Source organism: Mirounga leonina, unplaced genomic scaffold (assembly GCF_011800145.1).
Source record: "Mirounga leonina isolate KUSES-001 unplaced genomic scaffold, KU_Mleo_1.0 Mir_166, whole genome shotgun sequence".
Taxonomy (NCBI): domain Eukaryota; kingdom Metazoa; phylum Chordata; class Mammalia; order Carnivora; family Phocidae; genus Mirounga; species Mirounga leonina.
In genome coordinates this window covers 38048553-38068507 of record NW_023270418.1, presented here as the reverse complement: position 1 = coordinate 38068507, position 19955 = coordinate 38048553, and the positions used below count along the sequence as shown (strand labels likewise).

Sequence of the window (19955 nt, the reverse complement as noted above, 5' to 3'; positions counted from 1 at the left end):
CACACACACACACACACACACACACACACACACACACACAAGGGCTCCCCACACTCCACATGGCCTGTGGGCAGGCGGACCTCCGCAGGCTCACTGCACCTTCTGGGAGAGTCCCTCCCCACACCCCCTCACCTTCACGGAGTAGGCGAAGGCCACGAAGCCCAGGCAGCACCAGTTCATGAAGATGGTGTTGAACAGGGACCAGACGATGTGGTCGGGCACGGCTGTCTCACTACGGATGTTGATCACAGTGGTCGTCACGGGAGCCGAGCTCTGGGGCGCCCCGAGTACAGCCACCTCGTGCTCCTCCTTGAGCATCTCCATCTTTGGAAGGAGCAGGTGTATCCCCACTGAAGAAGGGTTGGGAAGTGAGTTTCTGATGCAGAGACTGCACAGGTGGGTTCGATGCTGGGACGTTGCTCAGGGGCCCTCCCCGTCTAGGGTAGGTTTGGCTTCTCAGAAGTTTCTCTTTCCTGGTGTTTTGTAATTGGGTGAATTTCTGGCTCTAGGTGGCCCAACCACTGAGTGTCAGGTTCCTCTAGAGCAGGGTGGGATGAAGGGCTGTGTGCTGCTAATCTTTACTTCCTTTTACTATGATTTATGTAACTCTTATTTTATAGAACTTGGTTTTTAATCCATGTAGCATGCATAACAAAATTTGCTGTTTTATCCATTTTACAGTGTATCATTTCGTGGCTTTTTGTACATTCTTGATGTGCAACAACCATAACTAATATTTAATTGCAGATCATTTTTATAACACAGTAAGTCCCATCTGGATTGTTCACTCATTCCCAATTTCCCGGTCCCCCAGCACCTGGCATTCACTTTATCTGTTGGCATCTCTCTGGATTTCCCTCATCTGGAGTTTCATATGTATGGAATTCTGTAATACGCAGTCCTCTGTGAGGGGCTTCTTTCACTTCAAATAATGTTTTGAAGCTTAATTTTGTCTTAATGTCTATCCATACTTCTTTCCTTTTTATGGGCAAATAATACTCTGTCATATGGATATAGGACATTTTTCATCCAGTAATAACTTGCTGGACATTTAAACTGTTGCCACTACTTGGCCACTGTTAGTAATGTGTATGTCACCCATTCAGTACCTGGTAGTGGATTTTATGTTTCATTATCTGAAGAGCGGCCCTGCTCTTTTCCGCGCAGGCTGCATGGCCCCTTCTGTGTCACAGCTGTGGGCACCAGGTTCTGATGTGGACAGAGCTCTGTGCGTGTGGGCCTGCTGTGGGGGCTGCATTCTGTCACCCGGGGGTTAGGTCCCAGTCTTTCAGGAGACCGCCCCCACCTGAGACCCTTCTTTCCCTGCTTAGGGTGGACAGGAAGGCCAACTCGGCGGGACCGGGTGTCTCCCTTCCCCACACTGGCTGGGCTCTTCCTGAGGCCATGTCTTTGCTAAGTAGGACAGAATGCTCTGGGCATAATTCAAAATGCTTGCAGTGCCTTCCCTGCCGGAAGCGTAAGGGGGTTTTTCTCTGTTCTTCACTCTGAGAACGCGCTGGGGCCCCTTGAGCTGCAGGAGTTTTATCCCTGGACTTGGTCCTCCCGAAGTCTCCCCCAGGGAGTCAGTACCTTTGGGGGTTCCTGGCAAGCAAGCCCCTCTTCTCACCCGTCCCTCCAGTTTGGGAGCTGCTGCTACTGTGTCTGCATTCCCTGACGGAGCCAAGATGAGTCCTTGATTTGCGGTTTCTGCATCCGCTCTCCTGTTGCGAAGCCGGGAGTGACAACCTCCAGGCTCTTTAGGTGCAAGGCTGGAGACCAGACCTTTTGTGTTGAATTGTTAAATTTCAGAGACTACCCCTTCCTTTGACGGATTTTCCATGTTTATAAGAATAATTTCTATCTTTTTATTGATGTCCTCTGGTTTGTATAACATTGCCTCGCGGCTTCCTTCACTTCTTTGAGCATGCTTTCCTTTAGCTCTCTGACCATATTTATAAGGCTGTTTTGAGTCTTTTCCTGTTAAAGACAACATCTGATTCTCTCTCACCTGCAGTTCCTATTGACTACTTTCTCTCTAGAGTATGGGCCGTATTTTCTTTGCTTGCTCATAAGTTTCATTGGAAACTGCACAGTTTAGACAGTATGTTATAGCAATCCTGGGTACTGGTTCCACCTTTCCAGGGCTTGCAGTTGGTATTTGCTTGTTCAATATTTACTGCCTGGTTTTATTCTCCTCACCCCCACCCCCAGCTCAGGGAGGAACAGTGTCGGGCATGGCAGGGTATATCCATGTGTTGGCAGGGATGTCCTGACCACAACCAGCTGACTCCCCTAACTGTTCACTGGTCACTCTAGTGTTTCAACCCTGCCCTGTTGTATAAATTGCTCTATACATGAATCCAGTCAAATTCTGTCCCCTTTGAAGGAGTATTTTCTGATGTCAGTGTTTGATATTTTTTCTGATGTGAGGATGGCGCACTCAGACTCTTTATTCCATGGTTCATTTCTGCAAATGAGCTGACCTACAGCTGAGACTGTGTCTTCGTTGTGTCCCTGCCTGTCCTCCAAAATGCCTTTCACCAAGGCCTGCACTGTTTCTGAGAGTGACCTTGGGCTTGAAAGTCATGCTCTATTGTAGATGAAGCCAGTTTTTTGGGAAGAGATTGGAGACTATCCGTTTTATGGCCTGCAGAATTCTCTTCCCCAGCAAAACCTCTGAGCAAGTTTTCTGGAGCTGCAGGTGGGAACCTCTCTGAGGGACTTCCCCTCCCCTCTCGGAGCTGAGCACTCAGTGGAGGGGAAAGCCGCTTGCCTCTCCTAGCATGGACAGCCTCCATCTCATGACCCAAAGCAAGACCAGTGAGGGTCCCCATGTGCTCAGTGTTTCAAGCCCCAGGCAGAGCCCCTGTTCCACGATCGGGAGCTGGGCAGGAGGAAGCCCCAGTCTCTGGACTTCACTCACCTGGGACTCAGCAAGAGGCGGCCGGCAGGATGAGAAATGATGCAGTCCTGCTCCTCCCAGGATAAAGCCCACCGGCTGAATGCTGAGTGCTCAGGGAGAGAGAGCCCTGTGTCTGGCTACTTCAGTCTGGAGGGGAGTCTGCACCATGAGGACCTGGTGGGGAGAGGGAAGGGCAGGGAGGGTGTAATCCTGGTTCCTATGGCACATCCTCTGACCTTTCTTTCTAAATTTTCATAGATGTTCTTGAGTAGATGTTTCTCCACCGGCTGTTTGTCTTTGGGGCCATTTCCAGAGTCTTTACATGGTTATTTTATATAATTATCACCGGTTTGCCTGGGGAGTAGGCCAGCTCATGCTGCCGTGCTAGAAGGCATGCCCCAGAGTTTATCAGAGGCATTTCTTTGTGTTCTGACAGCTTCACTGACCTGGAGCTCCAGACTCCTGGGCTCAGTGAAGGGAGGGCCACCCTGGAGAGGGTCATGCCTCCTCTCCTCAGAGTCTGAGACCGAGGCTGAGGCTTCCCTGACCCTTCCCTGCTTTATACCTGGTGTCTTCATCTTCAGGTTAAATTTCAGAATCTGGTGAGAATGCCCATGCTGTAGGCAGGGTTCTCTAGGAGTCATGGACTTTGTCCAGGAAATCAAGAGTGTTTTCTGTCTGGTGGATACTGCTCCCTGTGAGCATCTCAGATATTTCCAAAAGGGTTCACTTGCCTGAGGTGACCAATATTTGTCACAGTTGATTAATTTTTCATCTGTCCCAAGTAAAACAGGTGGAAACTGGCCCAGATTGGAGAAAGCCTCACAGACCCCTCTCCACCACCTTCCTGTCTCAGGCCTCCATCAGAACCAGTGGTTCCTGCTGGTATTGGTTCTGTCAGTCCCCAGGGAAGGGGCTGCAGGGGGTAGGTGAATTATGTGATTCTGGGGTCACAAAATGCTGTGCCACCTTCCGGAGCCGCCGCAGCTCCAGGGACAGCCCAAGGCCCAGCTGTTCCAGCAGCTGAGCTCCCTTCCTGCCAAAGAGGTGACTGGATCACTGTGCAAGATACAGAGCGTGGCCCCAGGCACCGACTTCCCGTGCAGGGCAGCCAGGTGGTGCCTGGGCCACATGGGCACGCAGGACCCGCCGAGCACAGGGCTCAACCTCAGGGCAGGTCCAGAGGGAGGTGAGGGAGGTATTTCCTGTTGGGGCCTTGGATTTACCTTATACTCATTCACCCATGAGTCATGTCCATTCATTTATTTAATATTTTCACATGTTAGCTTAGTGTCTCTCTCAGGATATCCTTTTCCATAAGGATTATACATTTTTAATGTACATAAATGTATTAACAAAGTATTTCCGACTAGATACATATTTTACCAATCTCTCCCCTCAGGGCACCTTGAAGCCTTGCATGAGCAGGAAGTGAAAACCAGGGCAGGCACGCAAATTACTGGAGCCTCGAAGGTGTGTCTCCCCACCCCCAAAACCTCCTGGCAAAGACTGGGTGATTTATTGGTTCCAGGTACTTAATCTCTGTGCGCACATGAGCTCACCACAAAAGTAACTGAACGGAAACTCAGTGCCTACACCCAGCACAAAACACGTGCCTCGCAGAGCTAGTGCGGAAACATCCCTAAACAAACAGCAACAGCAACAAGAGTGGGCGACAAAGCCTGGTGGGCCGACGGCCTGATGTCCACCGCTGCCAGATCATGTAATTTAAACTGTCCAGTTTTCAAATTAAGATTTTGAGACAAAGAATCACAAATACACAGCCCACACGCAGAGGGACACATTCGGCAGAAGCTGTCTTTGAGGGATCAGACACACTAGATGAAGATTTAAAATATGATCAAGAGGGGCGCCTGGGTGGCTCAGCCGGCTCAGCGGCTGCCTTCAGCTCAGGTCATGGTCCCAGGGTCATGGTCCCAGGGTCCTGGGATCGAGCCCCACATCGGGCTCCCTGCTCAGCGGAGAACCTGCTTCTCCCTCTGCCTCTGCCTGCCACTCTGCCTACTTGTGCTCTCTCTCTCTCTCTCTCTGTCAAATAAATTAATAAAATCTTAAAAAAAAAATAAAATAAAATATGATCAAGAAACCCCAAAGAATCACGTCTAACAAGTTAAAAGGAAATATGAGAATAGTGTTTTACTAAATGGAGACTATGAAGAAAGAAAACATTTTTCAAAGAACCAAATAGAGATTTTGAAGTTGGAAAGTGCGCTAGTGAAATGAGAAATTAGCTGTGGGGTTGAGAACGTAACTGACCCATCAGAAGAGAGTCAGCGAGCAAGCATGCAGTTCAGTAATTGGGATTATCCTGCCTGCAGAGGACAGATGAATCGGTCCTCAGAGGCTTGTGGGATGCTGTCAACAGTACCACATGGGTGCGAGGGGCCCCAGGGCAGAGGCGAGAGAAAGCACAGAATGGGCATTTGAGGAAAGAATAGCCAAAAGCTTACCAAATTTGATGAAAAAAATCCCAACTTATCCACATGTCCGAGAAGTTCCACAAATTCAAAGAATGACCCCAAAGAGATGTGCACATAGACAGATCATAGTCAAACCGTCCAAGAGATGCACATGTAGATACATCATAGTCAAACTCTCGAAAGTCAAAGACAAGGAAACTTTCACCCTAGTGAAAGTGGCATCTCATTGTGATGTTTGCTTGTGTTACCACGTGACTTAGGAAGCTCAGCATCCTCTTGTGTGTTTTCTGGCACTTGAACATTTCCCCTGGAGAAATGTCTATTCCAACCCTTGGCCATTCTGAACCGGGTCATTTGCCTTTTTCCTGTAGTTATATCCTCTGTGTCCCCTCAAGTCAGTTTGTAGATTGTGTGTCTGTCAGACTTTGTGTGTTTCATCTGGATTACCTGACTGGTTGGTGTACAACTGTCCATAGTATTCCTATAATTCTGTTACTTCTGGAAATTGGTTGTAATGTCCCCACTTTCATGTCTGATTTTAGAAATCTGAGTCTTTTTTCTTCTTAGTCCATCTAACTGAAGTTTTGTCAATTTTGTTGGTGTTTTCAAAGAATCCACTTTTAGTTCTGTCGGTTTTCTTTATGCCTGCTCTAAACTTTATCATTTCCTTCCTCCTGCTTCCATTTTAGTTTGCTCCTTGTTCTTTCCTGTTTCTTACAGTGAAAGGCCTTGTATTGATTTGACATCTCTCTCCTCTTTGTGTAGGAGTCTCTGCCTGGAGGAGTTCCCTCCAAGAACTGTTCACCCTGCCTCCTGAAATGTTCATACATTTGGGTTTTGTTTTCATTCATCTCAAACCGCTTTTTGTCTATCTTGTGATTTGTCCTTTGGTTTTCTGGTTATGCAGAGAATTTCCCTGTTTTCATTCTGTTACAGAATTCTAATTGTATTTTATTGTGGTCAGATAATATATTTTGTACTATTTCAACCTGTTTGCATTTATTGAGAATCGTTTCATGGCCTAACATGTATCTCACCTGAAGAATATGTCATGTGCCCATAAGAATGTGTGATCTTATGTTAAGTCTAGTTGGTTTGTACTTGTTGTGAGACCACCCAGCAGGATGAGGATGTTCCCCCACCCACCCAGAACTTTTGATTCAAATGTTGAATGTGACGAGGCTACACATCCGCCAAGAGGCTGAGACGAGGTGTATTTCTCACACAACGATGCCTTATGGGGAGAGCAAAGTGATCCCCAGCAGGTCCGTAAATGGCTTGAGAGAACAGAGCAAGGAGGCTGCTCGAGATTTTTATGGTGGCTTAGGGACTGGGGCCAAGGCATGATTTGCCACGCACGGTTTGAACTCCCCTCCAGTGCCAAAGGAGAGAGCACCCAGGTTTTCCTATCAGCTTGATGTGGGGCAGAAAGGGAGGAGAAGAGTGAGGCTTAAAGGCATCAGCAAACATCAAAAAATGAAATCAGACTCTGAATCAGAACTCACACCTGATATCCGACTGACTGTGACTGAAATACGCCCTCTTCCATTTCATTTAAATTGAGCTTCTTTGAGGGACTCCTCATGGCACTCTATGAGGCCTGTGGCCTGAGGCGGGTCAGGGTGGTGAAAGTCCCGTTGAGCACTCATTCAGGAGCCCGGCCTTGTGTATCTGAGAAGTGAAACAGGTGCCTTTTCGATATCAGAGATCTCTGGAACCCTGAGGGGACAAGGAGTGTCTCCGTGAGGTGTACTGTGATTTAGTATGTGTAGAGACATGTGATCTTGTGTCATATTTTGAGGGATCTGTGAGGCCAGACATTTGCAGAATTCAGTTCTTTGCCCCTAAGTCTGTAAAATGGGAAGATGGGCCAGTTATTGGCCATGGCATCTGGTGCTGACCCGACTGCTTGTTCCCCTCCATGCTCATCCCTTTCAGGGACATCCCAGTTAGGGGACAACAAGCATAACCCCCCCTGAGCTCCACCATGCATGATGGCAGCCATGCCATCTGTGAAGTGTACTAACTTGCACTGTGGTTTATAACTTTTATATCCTGCTCATGAATTGGTCCTTCTTAATTATAAAATGCCCTCCACCAGGGCGCCTGGTGGCTCAGTTGGTTAAGCGTCCAACTCTTGATTTCAGCTCAGGTCGTGATCTCAGGGTCAGGGGACTGAGTCCCACGGTGGTCTCTGAGCTCGGCATGGAGTCTGCTTGAGATTCTCTCTCTCCCTCTGCCCCTCCCCCCTTTCGCACTCTCTCTCTCAATAAATAAATAAGTAAAATCTTAAAAAAATATCCTCCATTATACCTAGTGATAACTGCCTCAATGTCTGTGCTGTCTGTCAATTCGTCTCACCAGTGCAGGCCTCTTCTTTTTTTTTTTTTAATTTTATTTTATTATGTTATGTTAATCACCATACACTACATCATTAGTTTTTGATGTAGTGTTCCATGATTCATTGTTTGCGTATAACACCCAGTGCTCCATGCAGAATGTGCCCTCTTTAATACCCATCACCAGGCTAACCCACCCCCCCACCCCCCTCCCCTCTAGAACCCTCAGTTTGTTTCTCAGAGTCCATTGTCTCTCATGGTTTGTCTCCCCCTCCGATTTTCTCCCCTTCATTTTTCCCTTCCTGCCATCTTCTTCTTTTTAAAACATATATTGTATTATTTGTTTCAGAGGTACAGGTCTGTGATTCAACAGTCTTGCACAATTCACAGTGCTCACCATAGCACATACCCTCCCCTATGTCTATCACCCAGCCGCCCCATCCCTCCCACCCCCACCACTCCAGCAACCCTCAGTTTGTTTCCTGAGATTAAGAATTCCTCATATCAGTGAGATCATATGATACTTGACTTATTTCACTTAGCATAATACCTTCTAGTTCCATCCAGGTCATTGCAAATGGCAAGATTTCATTCCTCTTGATGGCTGCATAATATTCCATTGTATATATGTAACACATCTTCTTTATCCATTCATCTGTCGATGGACATCTTGGCTCTTTCCACAGTTTGGCTATTGTGGACATTGCTGCTATAAACATCGGGGTGCATGGATCCCTACATTTGTATCTTTGGGGTAAATACCCAGTAGTGCAATTGCTGGGTCGTAGGGTAGCTCTATTTTCAACTTTTTGAGGCACCTCCATACTGTTTTCCAGAGTGGCTGCACCAGCTTGCATTCCCACCAACAGTGTAGGAGGGTTCCCCTTTCTCCGCATCCCCGCCAACATCTGTCGTTTCCTGACTTGTTAATTTTAGCCATTCTGACTGGTGTGAGGTGGTATCTCATTGAGGTTTTGATTTGGATTTCCTTGATGCTGAGTGATGTTGAGCACTTTTTCATGTGTCTGTTGGCCATTTGGATGTTTTCTTTGGAAAAATGTCTGTTCACGTCTTCTGACCATTTCTTGATTGGATTATTTGTTCTTCGGGTGTTGAGTTTGATAAGTTCTTTATAGATTTGGGATACTAGCCCTTTATCTGATATGTCATTTGCAAATATCTTCTCCTATTCTGTCAGTTGTCTTTTGGTTTTGTTGACTGTTTCCTTTGCTGTGTAAAAGCTTTTTATCTTGATGAAATCCCAATAGTTCATTTTTGCCCTTGCTTCCCTTGAGTGCAGGCTTCTTCTGATTACTGTTTTCAGAGTGTACATCTTGCCAACCTATGTATGTTGTAGAATCTGAAGGTTTCTTATAGACTGTCTTTATTTGGATCACTTTTTTCTTTTTCTAATCCCTTCCACCGTTCTGTCTTTTGATTGAGTGTTTTACCCATTTACATTTAATATGATTATTAAGGTAAAAGTGACTTTGATTTGCCATTTTTCCTAAATGTATTATGTCTTATTTTCTTTTTCTCTATTCCTCAATATTTGCCTTCCCTATATGAAATAGATCATTTGTATTTTAATTTCCTTTTCATTTATTTTACTATATTTTTTGCAAGTTACTTTCTTGCAAAAAGTGGTTGCTGTGGGGATTAAGATGAGCATTTTAACTTATAATAAAACTGGCTTTAAGTAACCCAACTTAATTTCAGTAATATCCAAAACTTTTACCCCTGTGTAGCTCCTTTCACTCCTTCATCTTTTGTGACATTTTCATGACACATTAATCTTTATTCATTGCATATAATAATATCCAATATAAATACCAGATTTATAATGTTTCTTAATGCAGATGTCTTTTAAATCAGAAAAAAAGTTACAAACAAAAATACATTTATACTGTTTTTTATATTTCCAAATATAGTTACTTCTATGGACGCTTATACTTCTTCCTCTGAATCTGAGTCACTGTGTACTGTTCTTTAATTTCAGCCTAAAGAACTCCTTTTAGTATTTTTAATTTTTTTTCAAGATTTTATTTCTTTATTTGACAGAGAGAGAGACAGCGAGAGAGGGAACACAAGCAGGGGGAGTAGGAGAGGGAGAACCAGGCTCCCTGCTGAGCAGGGAGCCCGATGCGGGGCTCGATCCCAGGACCCGTGGGATCATGACCTGAGCCGAAGGCAGACGCTTAACTGACTGAGCCACCCAGGCGCCCCTGAAAAGTTGACTCTTTAAAAAAAAAAAATACATAGGGCTTGATCTATGGCAGACACTCAATAAAGTTAATTCTAGTACTTATTGTTGTTATTACCCTTAATGTTATTAATTAAAATTTGTATATAAATTACGTGAGAGGAATCAGTTTTAAATGATTGAGGACTGATCAGATTCTTATTAATTTGCTCAGCAGGGAGCCTGGTTCTCCCTCTCCTACTCCCCCTGCTTGTGTTCCCTCTCTCGCTGTCTCTCTCGCTGTCAAATAAAGAAATAAAATCTTGAAAAAAAATTAAAAATACTAAAAGGAGTTCTTTAGGCTGAAATTAAAGAACAGTACACAGTGACTCAGATTCAGAGGAAGAAGTATAAGCGTCCATAGAAGTAACTATATTTGGAAATATAAAAAACAGTATAAATGTATTTTTGTTTGTAACTTTTTTTCTGATTTAAAAGACATCTGCATTAAGAAACATTATAAATCTGGTATTTATATTGGATATTATTATATGCAATGAATAAAGATTAATGTGTCATGAAAATGTCACAAAAGATGAAGGAGTGAAAGGAGCTACACAGGGGTAAAAGTTTTGGATATTACTGAAATTAAGTTGGGTTACTTAAAGCCAGTTTATTATAAGTTAAAATGCTCATCTTAATCCCCACAGCAACCACTTTTTGCAAGAAAGTAACTTGCAAAAAATATAGTAAAATAAATGAAAAGGAAATTAAAATACAAATGATCTATTTTAAAATTTTTAAAAAGAAAGAAAGAAAAGAAAATTGGACTTTTATTATTATTATTATTTTATTATTTATTATTTATTATTTATTATTTATTTATTATTATTATGTCTCTGAGGAATTGGATTTTTATTATTTTTTTATTTTTCACAAAAATTGGACTTTTAAAATAATATAATGTAGCAACTTGGGAAACCAAATTCACCCTTTCCCCAGGGCGGCGGGGGGGACTGTTTTCCCTTTTTTATTGTTACTGCTGCTTTTGGTACTATTCTCTGAAGTAATTCTGTTAAGTCTATTTGCTTTGTCTTATGTGGCCACAGACTTCCCTGATGAGCTAATGTTTGGACAGAGATTTCTCAAACTTCTGAGACCGGTAAGTCCCTGGTCCTTGTCTTTATCAAGCGGCTCTGGGAACGCGTTGGGGCCTGCCAGCAGCAATCCATCAGACAGAGGAGAAGTCTGCCTCCACCTCACTTCCTGCTTGCACACAGGTGAGAGCACAGGACCCTGCCATATCTTTCCTGAGCATGAGCACTGCCCTACACAGATGCCTGGCTTCTAGAACCCCAGGAATATGTCGCAGTTTTTGTTTATTTTTTTCAGTTTTTATTTTTTTTTTTTAAGATTTTATTTATTTGACAGAGAGACACAGCGAGAGAGGGAACACAAGCAGGGGGAGTGGGAGAGGGAGAAGCAGACTCCCAGCTGAGCAGGGAGCCCGATGTGGGGTTCGATCCCAACACCCTAAGATCATGACCTGAGCAGAAGACAGACACTTAACGACTGAGCCACCCAGGTGCCCCTTTTTTTGGTTTTTAAATTGAGATGAAATTCACATAGTATACAATAACTGTTTAAAAGCGTACAATTTAGTGGCATTTAGTGTATTCACAATATTGTGCAACCACCACCTCTCTCTAGTTTCAAAACTTCGTCATCAACTCCAGAAAAACATCTTGTACCCATTAAGCAACTGGTCTCCACTCCCCTTTTCTCCCGTCTTCTGCTAGAAAGGCCTCTATGGAGTTGCCTATTCTAGGTACATCACATAAACAAAATCATACACTATATGACCTTTTGTGTCTGCCTTCTTTTACTGAGCATCATGTTTGTGAGGTTCCTCCAAGTTGTAGCCTGTGTCAGGACTTGTTCTTTTCACGCTGAATAATATTCCAGAGGGTAAATGTACCATGATTTGTTTATCCCTTCACCTGTTGCTGGCACGTGGGTTGTCTCCACCTCAGGGTCGTCTCTTTGGGTAGGAATCATGCTGCCATTACCACTGCGTATAAGCTTCCAGGTGGACATGTTTTCACTCCTCTTGGGTAAACACATAGGGTTGGGACTGCTGGGTCCCATGGCGACTCTACGTTGGGGTTAATGGCAGCTGCACCACTTTATACTCCCACCAGCAAGGCGTGAGGGTTCTTACTTTTCCACACCCTCATCAACACTTGCTATGTTCTGTTTTATTGGTAAAAGCCATCCTAAGGGGTATGAAGTGGTATCTCATTGTGGTGTTGATTTGCATTTCCTTAGTGACCGATGATGCTGAATATCTTTTCATGTGCTTGCTGGTCAATTGTGCATCTTCTTGGGAGAAAATTTGATTCAAGTACTTTGCCCATTTTAAAATTGTTGGAAATTTTCAGTCTCCTATGGTTGTCTCATCCCTCAGCTTTTCCTCTTAAGCTTTCTGGTTAGCTTATTGTTTGCCCCAAATACTCTCTACTGCCTCAAGCAGCCATGATGTTAAATAATTTACCTTCATTTATTTCTTCTCTGATGCACTTTCTTCATAGAGATTAAAGTTTTTAACCTATATAGTTTTATTTCTTTTTTAAAAAGATTTTATTTATTTATTTGTCAGAGAGAGAGAGAGCACAAGCAGAGGGAGGGGCAGAGGGAGAAGCAGGCTCCCCGCTGAGCAGAGAGCCCCATATGGGACTCCATCCTGTGATCTGAGCCGAAGACAGATGCTTCACCAACTGAGCCACCCAGGTGTCCCTATATAGTTTTATTTCTGCCTGAAAATTTTCTTCTAACATTTCTTACATGGTAGGTCTGCTGACAAACAAATTCCTTGTTTTTGTTTGAGAAAATACATTTCATCTCACTTTCAAGGAGTAATTTCACTATATGTGGGATTCCAGGTAAATGGGTTTTTTCTTCTTTCAACATTGTAAATATTTCACCCCACTTCTTGCTAGCATGGTTTCAGAGCTGGTGTTTGGTGCAATTCTTTGATTTTCTATAGATAAGTTGTATTGGCTTAGGTATTGGTTTTTAAATCTGGCTTTTTTTCCATATCTTTGCACTTTGAATATGCTATGTCTTGGGATGGGTTTTTTCCCCATCATGAAATATCCTATTGGTAGTGCTTTTCTCCTTAAAGTCTACGTTGTCCAGTATTACTATAAGTGTACCTGCAAACTTTTGGTTAATGTTCCCTGGTGTATCATTTCCATTTTATAAAATTCGGTCTCTTCTATCCTTATCTCAAAATATGTGTCTCACAAGAAGAATAAAGCCTTTTATTTTAAATCAATTCTAGCATTCAATGAATTCAATTCAAATAAGCTTGACATGTTATTATTGACTTGTGCTTCTCTTTAGCCCCCTTTCTTACTTTCTTTGAGTAGATAATTCATGATTCCACTTTTGTTTTATTATGATTTGTGTGCGCACTTTTCCTGTACTTCAAATGCTTAACCTACAGATTGCACCATGTAGTTCAGATTTATTAACTCCCAATATATGTTAGTTATGTATTTCCTGGCAATGAAAGCACCTTAAAAACTTTAAACCTTGTTACCTGCCCAACTGCACCTTTTTTCTTTGCATTTTATTTCTACATGTGCACCTGCTATTCATACTGAGACTGCATGAATTCAAATTTTCTTAATTCATTTTATGCTATCTCACTTGACAGCTGAGTATTGAGTGATATATTATTATATATCTCTGTTTATTTTATCTTTCATTATCGGTTTCTAGATTAACTCCACTCTGATCATAGAACATACTATCAATTATTTAAATATTTGAAATTGTTTTATATTTGCTGAACCCTTAGCAAATGCAGAATTGTAACAATTCCATGATTTCAAGTATATCATATATTTATAATACACAAACCCATGGGTGTATATGTCAATCTGTATAAGTAATCTCAAACACGGCACCCCATACATACATGTAGACTGCAGCGTTTGTAGAGCCGATTAGGTCAATTATCTTATTGTTTTGTTCAGATGTGAGATAATATTACTGAACTTTTACATGTGTTTTTTTTTTTTTTTCCTATCAAATTGGTTTTATCAGCCCTGAGGGATTTGTGTTAAATATTTACACTGTGATTATGTTTTAATTTCTTTAATTTAATTTCTTGTTGTGTTCTTCTTTCAATGTATAGGTGTTAAAGTTACTTATTTAGACTTTTAAATGGGGTACTTCATCAACTCACATTTAATATAATTATTGATATTTTTGGATTATATTCCTTATGTTCTAATTTTTCACATTTTATTTACTGTTTCATCCTAGCTTCTATTTTTTTAAAGATTTTATTTATTTATTTGAGTGACAGAGAGAGAGTACAAGCAGGGGGAGCGGCAGAGGGAGAAGCAGGGAGCCCGACGTGCAGCTGGATCCCAGGACCCTGGGATTATGACCTGAGCCGAAGGCAGACGCTTCACCAATTGAGCCCCCCGGCTACCCCTTAGCTTCTTTTTTTAAACATGGTTTTGGCGAGCTATTGCAAAATAATGCTGCTTAACAAAAGCCTCTGTTGCACAGGAAGACAAGCCTGCACTTCTGGCATGCTGTGTTGTGGGTCAGTGGTCAGGGCTTTGCCTTTGTGTGGGTGCTGCCTAGGGGCAAGCCACCTTCCTAAAACATGTTTTTGGCTACAGCAGAGTTGCAAGAGGGCAAACCCCATATATAAACATTTTCAGAACACTGCTCACTTCACATTTGTTGATTTTCCATTGGCCAAAACATGTCCTGTAGCCAGGCCTGATGTCCAGGACAGAGCACCTGATAAGGCGCACAGACTGTGAGGCCCAGGCCAACTGTTCACCAGCTCCCTCGAGCACTGGTGTCCCATGGCCCTGCCATCGCCATGGCTGGTCATTATGGAATGAATGCCACTTTGTTGGGTAAACCTCTGTCAACATTTTCTCTCTCCAGAGTGGGTCCATTCTTTGCTCCACATCCCATCAGGAATGACACCAGCCTGGGGCCGAGGTGCACGTGACCAGGCTTCCGTCAGTGTTTCTGCAGGTGTGTCCTTGGGCCCCTGGGGGACCCTGGGCACTGACTGGCATCCTGTAAGATGTGCTGCTTGGTTCTTGGAGGATGCTCTCTGCTAATGTCATTTGCATCCTACAATGGCACCTCCAGGTATGCTTGGATGGGGTCAAGACAACCTGCTCAAGACCACTCTGTCCTTCATGTTGGCTGAAGCTTGTACTCTGGAAGTATGGTGGAGAATCAGTCAAAAATAACATGATGAGGGCTAACAGAAAGGGTTTTCTAAAGACAAAGAGTTTTATTATGTGACATTTTAAACTTTGGTTTGAGGAATATTTTTCCTTTTTCCCATCAGTCCGCACTGACTGGTATATAGATCAACTAACCCTAAATCAGCAGAAAAACCACATGGTTTCTGAGATGTTTCCAGGTAGGAAAGCCACTGAGGCCCACAGGACAACTTCTGAGGAATGGCTAGGTTAAGGGAACAGTTTACTGCACAGCCAAAGCATGGGCTACACTCGGGCCCCCGACTGGGGCTGGGGCAGGAGCAGCTGGGGGACCCTTCATGCCTCAGACAGGACGGACGTGGGCCTGAGAAAGGCCCAAGGGACAAGCATGGGGACGATCCAGGCCTCACAGCAGCCTCCCAGGCTCTGCTCTCATCCCCACCTTCATGCCTGGAGTGCCCAACCCTTAAGTGCCCGAACTGAGGACCAGGGAATGGTGCTCATGGGCAGGGGAGGTCTGCATCAGGCTGCATTTAGTGCAGAAAGGGCTTGTATTGTGGTAGTAGACACAGTGGTTCTGGCCAGGTGTGAAAGAAACGAGGGTCCACATTTGAATTAATCCAACTCTGAAGGGCTGGAGGAGTTCCAGCCCCCTGCCTGATGGGATTTGGACCCAATCTGAAGAAGGGCCCCATGGGGATGATGGTCCACAGGCACTGAGCAGTAATTTGGAGAAAGGCAATGTCTGGGCCTTCTCACATTTCCATCTACAAGAAGAGCACAGGCACATTTTACTTACATTTCCTCAGGGACTGCTAAAATCTGAGTTATTTCCCATTTTGTTTGGGCCTTGATATGAAGCTGGCTCCTAGATTCTCTCCCCTGTGCTCCAGATGAACTGATGTAATTGGACACTGTGGAAGCATTTTAATCCTGCACACCATGTGGCATTAGCATGAGCTTGCTCTTCTCCCCTGAGCTCCTAGAGCTGACAGCTGAAATCTTGCTCTGGATCCTGGGTGGAGGTGAAGATCGCAGACGGGTGCTGGGGCAGTGTGGGCTCCAGCTCTCCTAGCACCAGCGGATGAGTGGAAAGCAGAAAAACACCAAAACGTAGAAGGGTAGCAGATAAATCTCTCAGAGTCTGTTTCTGCTGATTCTACCATTATCCTTCCTCCCACGTTCACCCTACATTTTGGATAATTAGCTTATAGGTGAAGAAACTTAGTTGTATACTTACATAAGGTTAAAATTTAGAACTTAAAATAAGGTACATTTTATGTTATATATGCTTCACCACAATTTTAAAAAATTGATTTTGACAATTTATTCATTGATTTTGTGGGACAGTGGACTTTGCACGTGACGGGACGTCTACTTTATCAGCCACGTGGTGGAAAACTGCTCAAGGATGAGCTCCTGCCCCTCGCTCTCCCCTCCACAAGCAGGGGCAGCCTTAAAAATATCCCATCCCCGGGGTCCCAGGAGGGTGAGCAGCAGCGGGACCGCCCCAGGGAAGGCGCGTCTTAGAGGAGGGGACGCTGGAGGGACGCGCGGGAAGGGGGGCGCCGCGAGCAGCCGCGGTCCTCAGAGCCCCACGACAGGCTCTGGTTCCCTAGTGGCCAAGGCGCCCGGGAGCTGGGCGGGGCTGAGGCGGGTGGGCCAGCCGGGCAGGGGAGGGGGAGATGAGCCGGCCGGCGCCAGGGGAGGCAGGCGCGTCCGAGTCTTTTCCAAAAGCCCTTGCGGAAGAATATTCTCAGACGGCTTCGTGTGGAGTGATCCCAGGAGGTACACGGACGGGCAGGACTCCTGAGAGGCCCGGGGTCGGTCCAGAGTGGGGAACGAGGGTAGGGAGGGCGCACGTGTTCCTCGGCAGAAGCCGGTCTGGCAGCTCCGGGAGGAGAGGAGCTGCCCTGCCCCTCCGGCTGGGGTTGGGGAGCAGGGGGATCGCCCTCTTCTGACCCGACCGGCCCCTTCGCGGCCTGGAGCAAGTCCCTCCCCGGCGCCGAGGGGCGGATCCGCCAGCGTCCCCTCCTCCACCCAGGGTACCGCAAGCCCCCTGGTGCGTCCTTGAGTTAGGACGCTGTGGTTCTGGGCAGGGATGGGGTGTAGGTGAACCACAGCTTGGGTCCCAGCGTACAGGGGAGGACCGGGGGGAGCATTACCATCCCACCTCACACCTCACCTGTCCAGCTGGTTGTGGGCAGGGTCTGCCTTGGGGCATCCACAGTGCCCACAATATGGAGGCCATGGCAGAAGGATTTCCACTCATGGCAAGGGTACACCCATATTGGAAGAGCAAGGAAAACTGGAACTACACAGCTCCAGAGGAGGACTGTGGACCCCCTGGATTAGGTGCCCTGCAACTCTCCCCAGCCAGTGGGCTCCTTGGAAGCTAAAAACATTCTGGACCCAGTGCCACCCTTCTCCAAATGAACCCATTTGGTCAAGGCTCAGACCTCTGGGAAGGAGGGACCTCTCCCTGAAACCATCCTCCGTGTGTTGCCCCAGCTGGAGGCCAGATACATGCAAGGCCTCAGGACAAGCCCACCCACCACACGCATAACACAGAGCAGGGTACAGGTGGGCAGTGAGGGACGATGTGGGCTCAGGGGCGGGGTGGGGAATCTCAAAGGGCCCCTCCCCAGGTGAAAAGACAGCACCATCACGCAAAAGTGCTTTATTGACTACAATGGCAGACTGACATGTACATAAAACGCTGTGACAGAGGTGACAGCCTCAGGCCACGGGCAGCTACTAGTACCCTCCATAATATTTTATCATCTCTGAAATTGTTTGGGAAATCATCAGTGATCCAGTGGCCAAAACAATGATGAACGTGATGGTCAGAAGGAGGCCCAAGACCAGGGCCCAGATGTTCAGGCACTTGGCGGTGGAGGCATAAGTCTGGGCCCCAGTCGTGTCACCCACCATCTTCCGGTCCCTAGACTGGGGAGAAGAGATGGAGCGTGCGATCAGGCCCAGGTCCCGGTGAGAGCCTGGGACTCAGGTGCCCCCCGGCTGGTCCCTGCCCAGGGCAGTCTCCACCCGCCCTTCACCCTCCCCATTCCCTGGAGGCTGAGCAGGACAGTGCCCCGTGGGCCCCTCCCTCCTGGGGCCTGCATCTCTTTCCTCAGCCTCTCAGGAGACCCCAGGCCTTGTCCTCCCCCTGCTTTGGCCCCTTCCCTGGCCTCACACCCCACCGGGAGGCAGTTTCCTGTGAGTTCCTTTGTTCTTTCTGGGCGAGCCTCGGAGCCACACGTGCATCTGAGGGATGTAATTTCTAGTATTGGTCAGTAGGGGACGTCCTTGGAATCTTGGGGACAAAGGCTGCTCATGGCCAACCCCGGCCCCTCCTGCAGCTTCACTCCACACACACACACACACACACACACACACACACACACACACACACACAAGGGCTCCCCACACCCCACATGGCCTGTGGGCAGGCGGACCTCCGCAGGCTCACTGCACCTTCTGGGAGAGTCCCTCCCCACACCCCCTCACCTTCACGGAGTAGGCGAAGGCCACGAAGCCCAGGCAGCACCAGTTCATGAAGATGGTGTTGAACAGGGACCAGACGATGTGGTCGGGCACGGCTGTCTCACTACGGATGTTGATCACAGTGGTCGTCACGGGAGCCGAGCTCTGGGGCGCCCCGAGTACAGCCACCTCGTGCTCCTCCTTGAGCATCTCGTAGGTCGGGGGGACGCCGTGGGGGGCGCCCAGGAAGAAGTGCTGGGAGTTGTGGCTCATGGTGGGAGATGGAGCACCTGCGGTGTGGCTGTGGATGCCGGATCGTGCTCCGGGCCCTCCCCTCCCCAGTAGTTTCGATTTCTCCAAAGATTCCTTTTTTGGTGTTCAGGGAAATTGGGAATTGGCTGGGAGTAGGAGGGAGGAACCAACTGTTGAGTGTCAGGTTACACCAGTGCGGGCGGGTGGGAGGGCTGAGGTCTCAGGGGGGCTTGTAGCCTCAGGAAGGCTTCCTGCCTCAGCTTCCCCAGCTCCTCGTTCAGGGCTGAGGGTGGGGCCTGAGGACTTTTCCTGGCAGGTGAGTCTCCCCACCTTTGCCCCCATCCCAGGCACAAGCCTGCTGCAGGCCCTCACCGCCCACATGCAGGCCCCTCAGGCCCTCAGCCAGACTCCACACTGCAGCCCCCAGAGAGAGCTTCCTACACCCAAAAGCCCACACCACAGGGGTCACAGGCCTCCTGTCTGGAATCTGTAGACCTTCGCTGGCTCTGAAGTCCATGCTGGGGGTAAGGGGCGGGACAGGGGCGGTGTTTTGTGCTTGCAGGTCAGGACGCCGCAGTCTGTGTACCTGTTCCAGAAGGAGCCTCCAGCATCTCTCAAGGGTCCCCGGGAGCCTCCACGGGGGGCTCTGTGTCGGGAGGAGCCGGCTGTGCTGGGAGGCAGGAGGCTCCAGGCCATGGGGCAGCAGCTGGGAGCACAGGGCCGGCGTATTTGTGCACCCACACCTTTCCTCCCTCCCTCTTGCCCCCATCAGGTCACCTACAGCCAAGGATCTTGGGGGGAAGGGTCAAGAGAAAGCACACAGGGAGGAAGTCAGCTCTCAGAAGGGGCTTGCCCCACCCCAGTTCCTTCTGGAAATTACAATATTTCCTTTTTCACCACAATCCACCCCCATGGAAAGATGGGGTCCTCAGAGCAAGAGAAATGTTCCACCTGAGGTAAAGCAGGCCCGGTGTTGGAGTTGCCGTGATGGTTGTGCCCGCCCCTTCACACACCAGAAAGCATGCCTAGGGAGGCCTGGCTCCTCTTCCAGTCCTTGTGCAATGTCCAATCCCTCCAGTC

General features: G+C 46.8%; 1 protein-coding gene across 2 annotated transcripts in view; it reads right to left on the bottom strand.

Moving 5' to 3' along the window:
* LOC118016231 (interferon-induced transmembrane protein 3-like) overlaps window positions 1–19086 on the bottom strand; it is a 19320-nt gene extending 234 nt beyond the window's left edge. The window contains exons 1-2 of one of the 2 annotated variants that reach the window (XM_035013681.1): window positions 18648–19086; window positions 18015–18086 (exon numbers count right to left, since the gene is read on the bottom strand). In XM_035013681.1, coding sequence (XP_034869572.1) covers window positions 18015–18086; window positions 18648–18896 — 321 coding nt within the window. In that variant the 5' untranslated portion in view covers window positions 18897–19086. Of the gene's footprint in view, window positions 1–17802; window positions 18087–18647 lie in introns of those variants that run through there. The other variant, XM_035013680.1, reaches the window with a different exon arrangement.
* Between the last annotated feature and the right edge of the window lie 869 nt (window positions 19087–19955).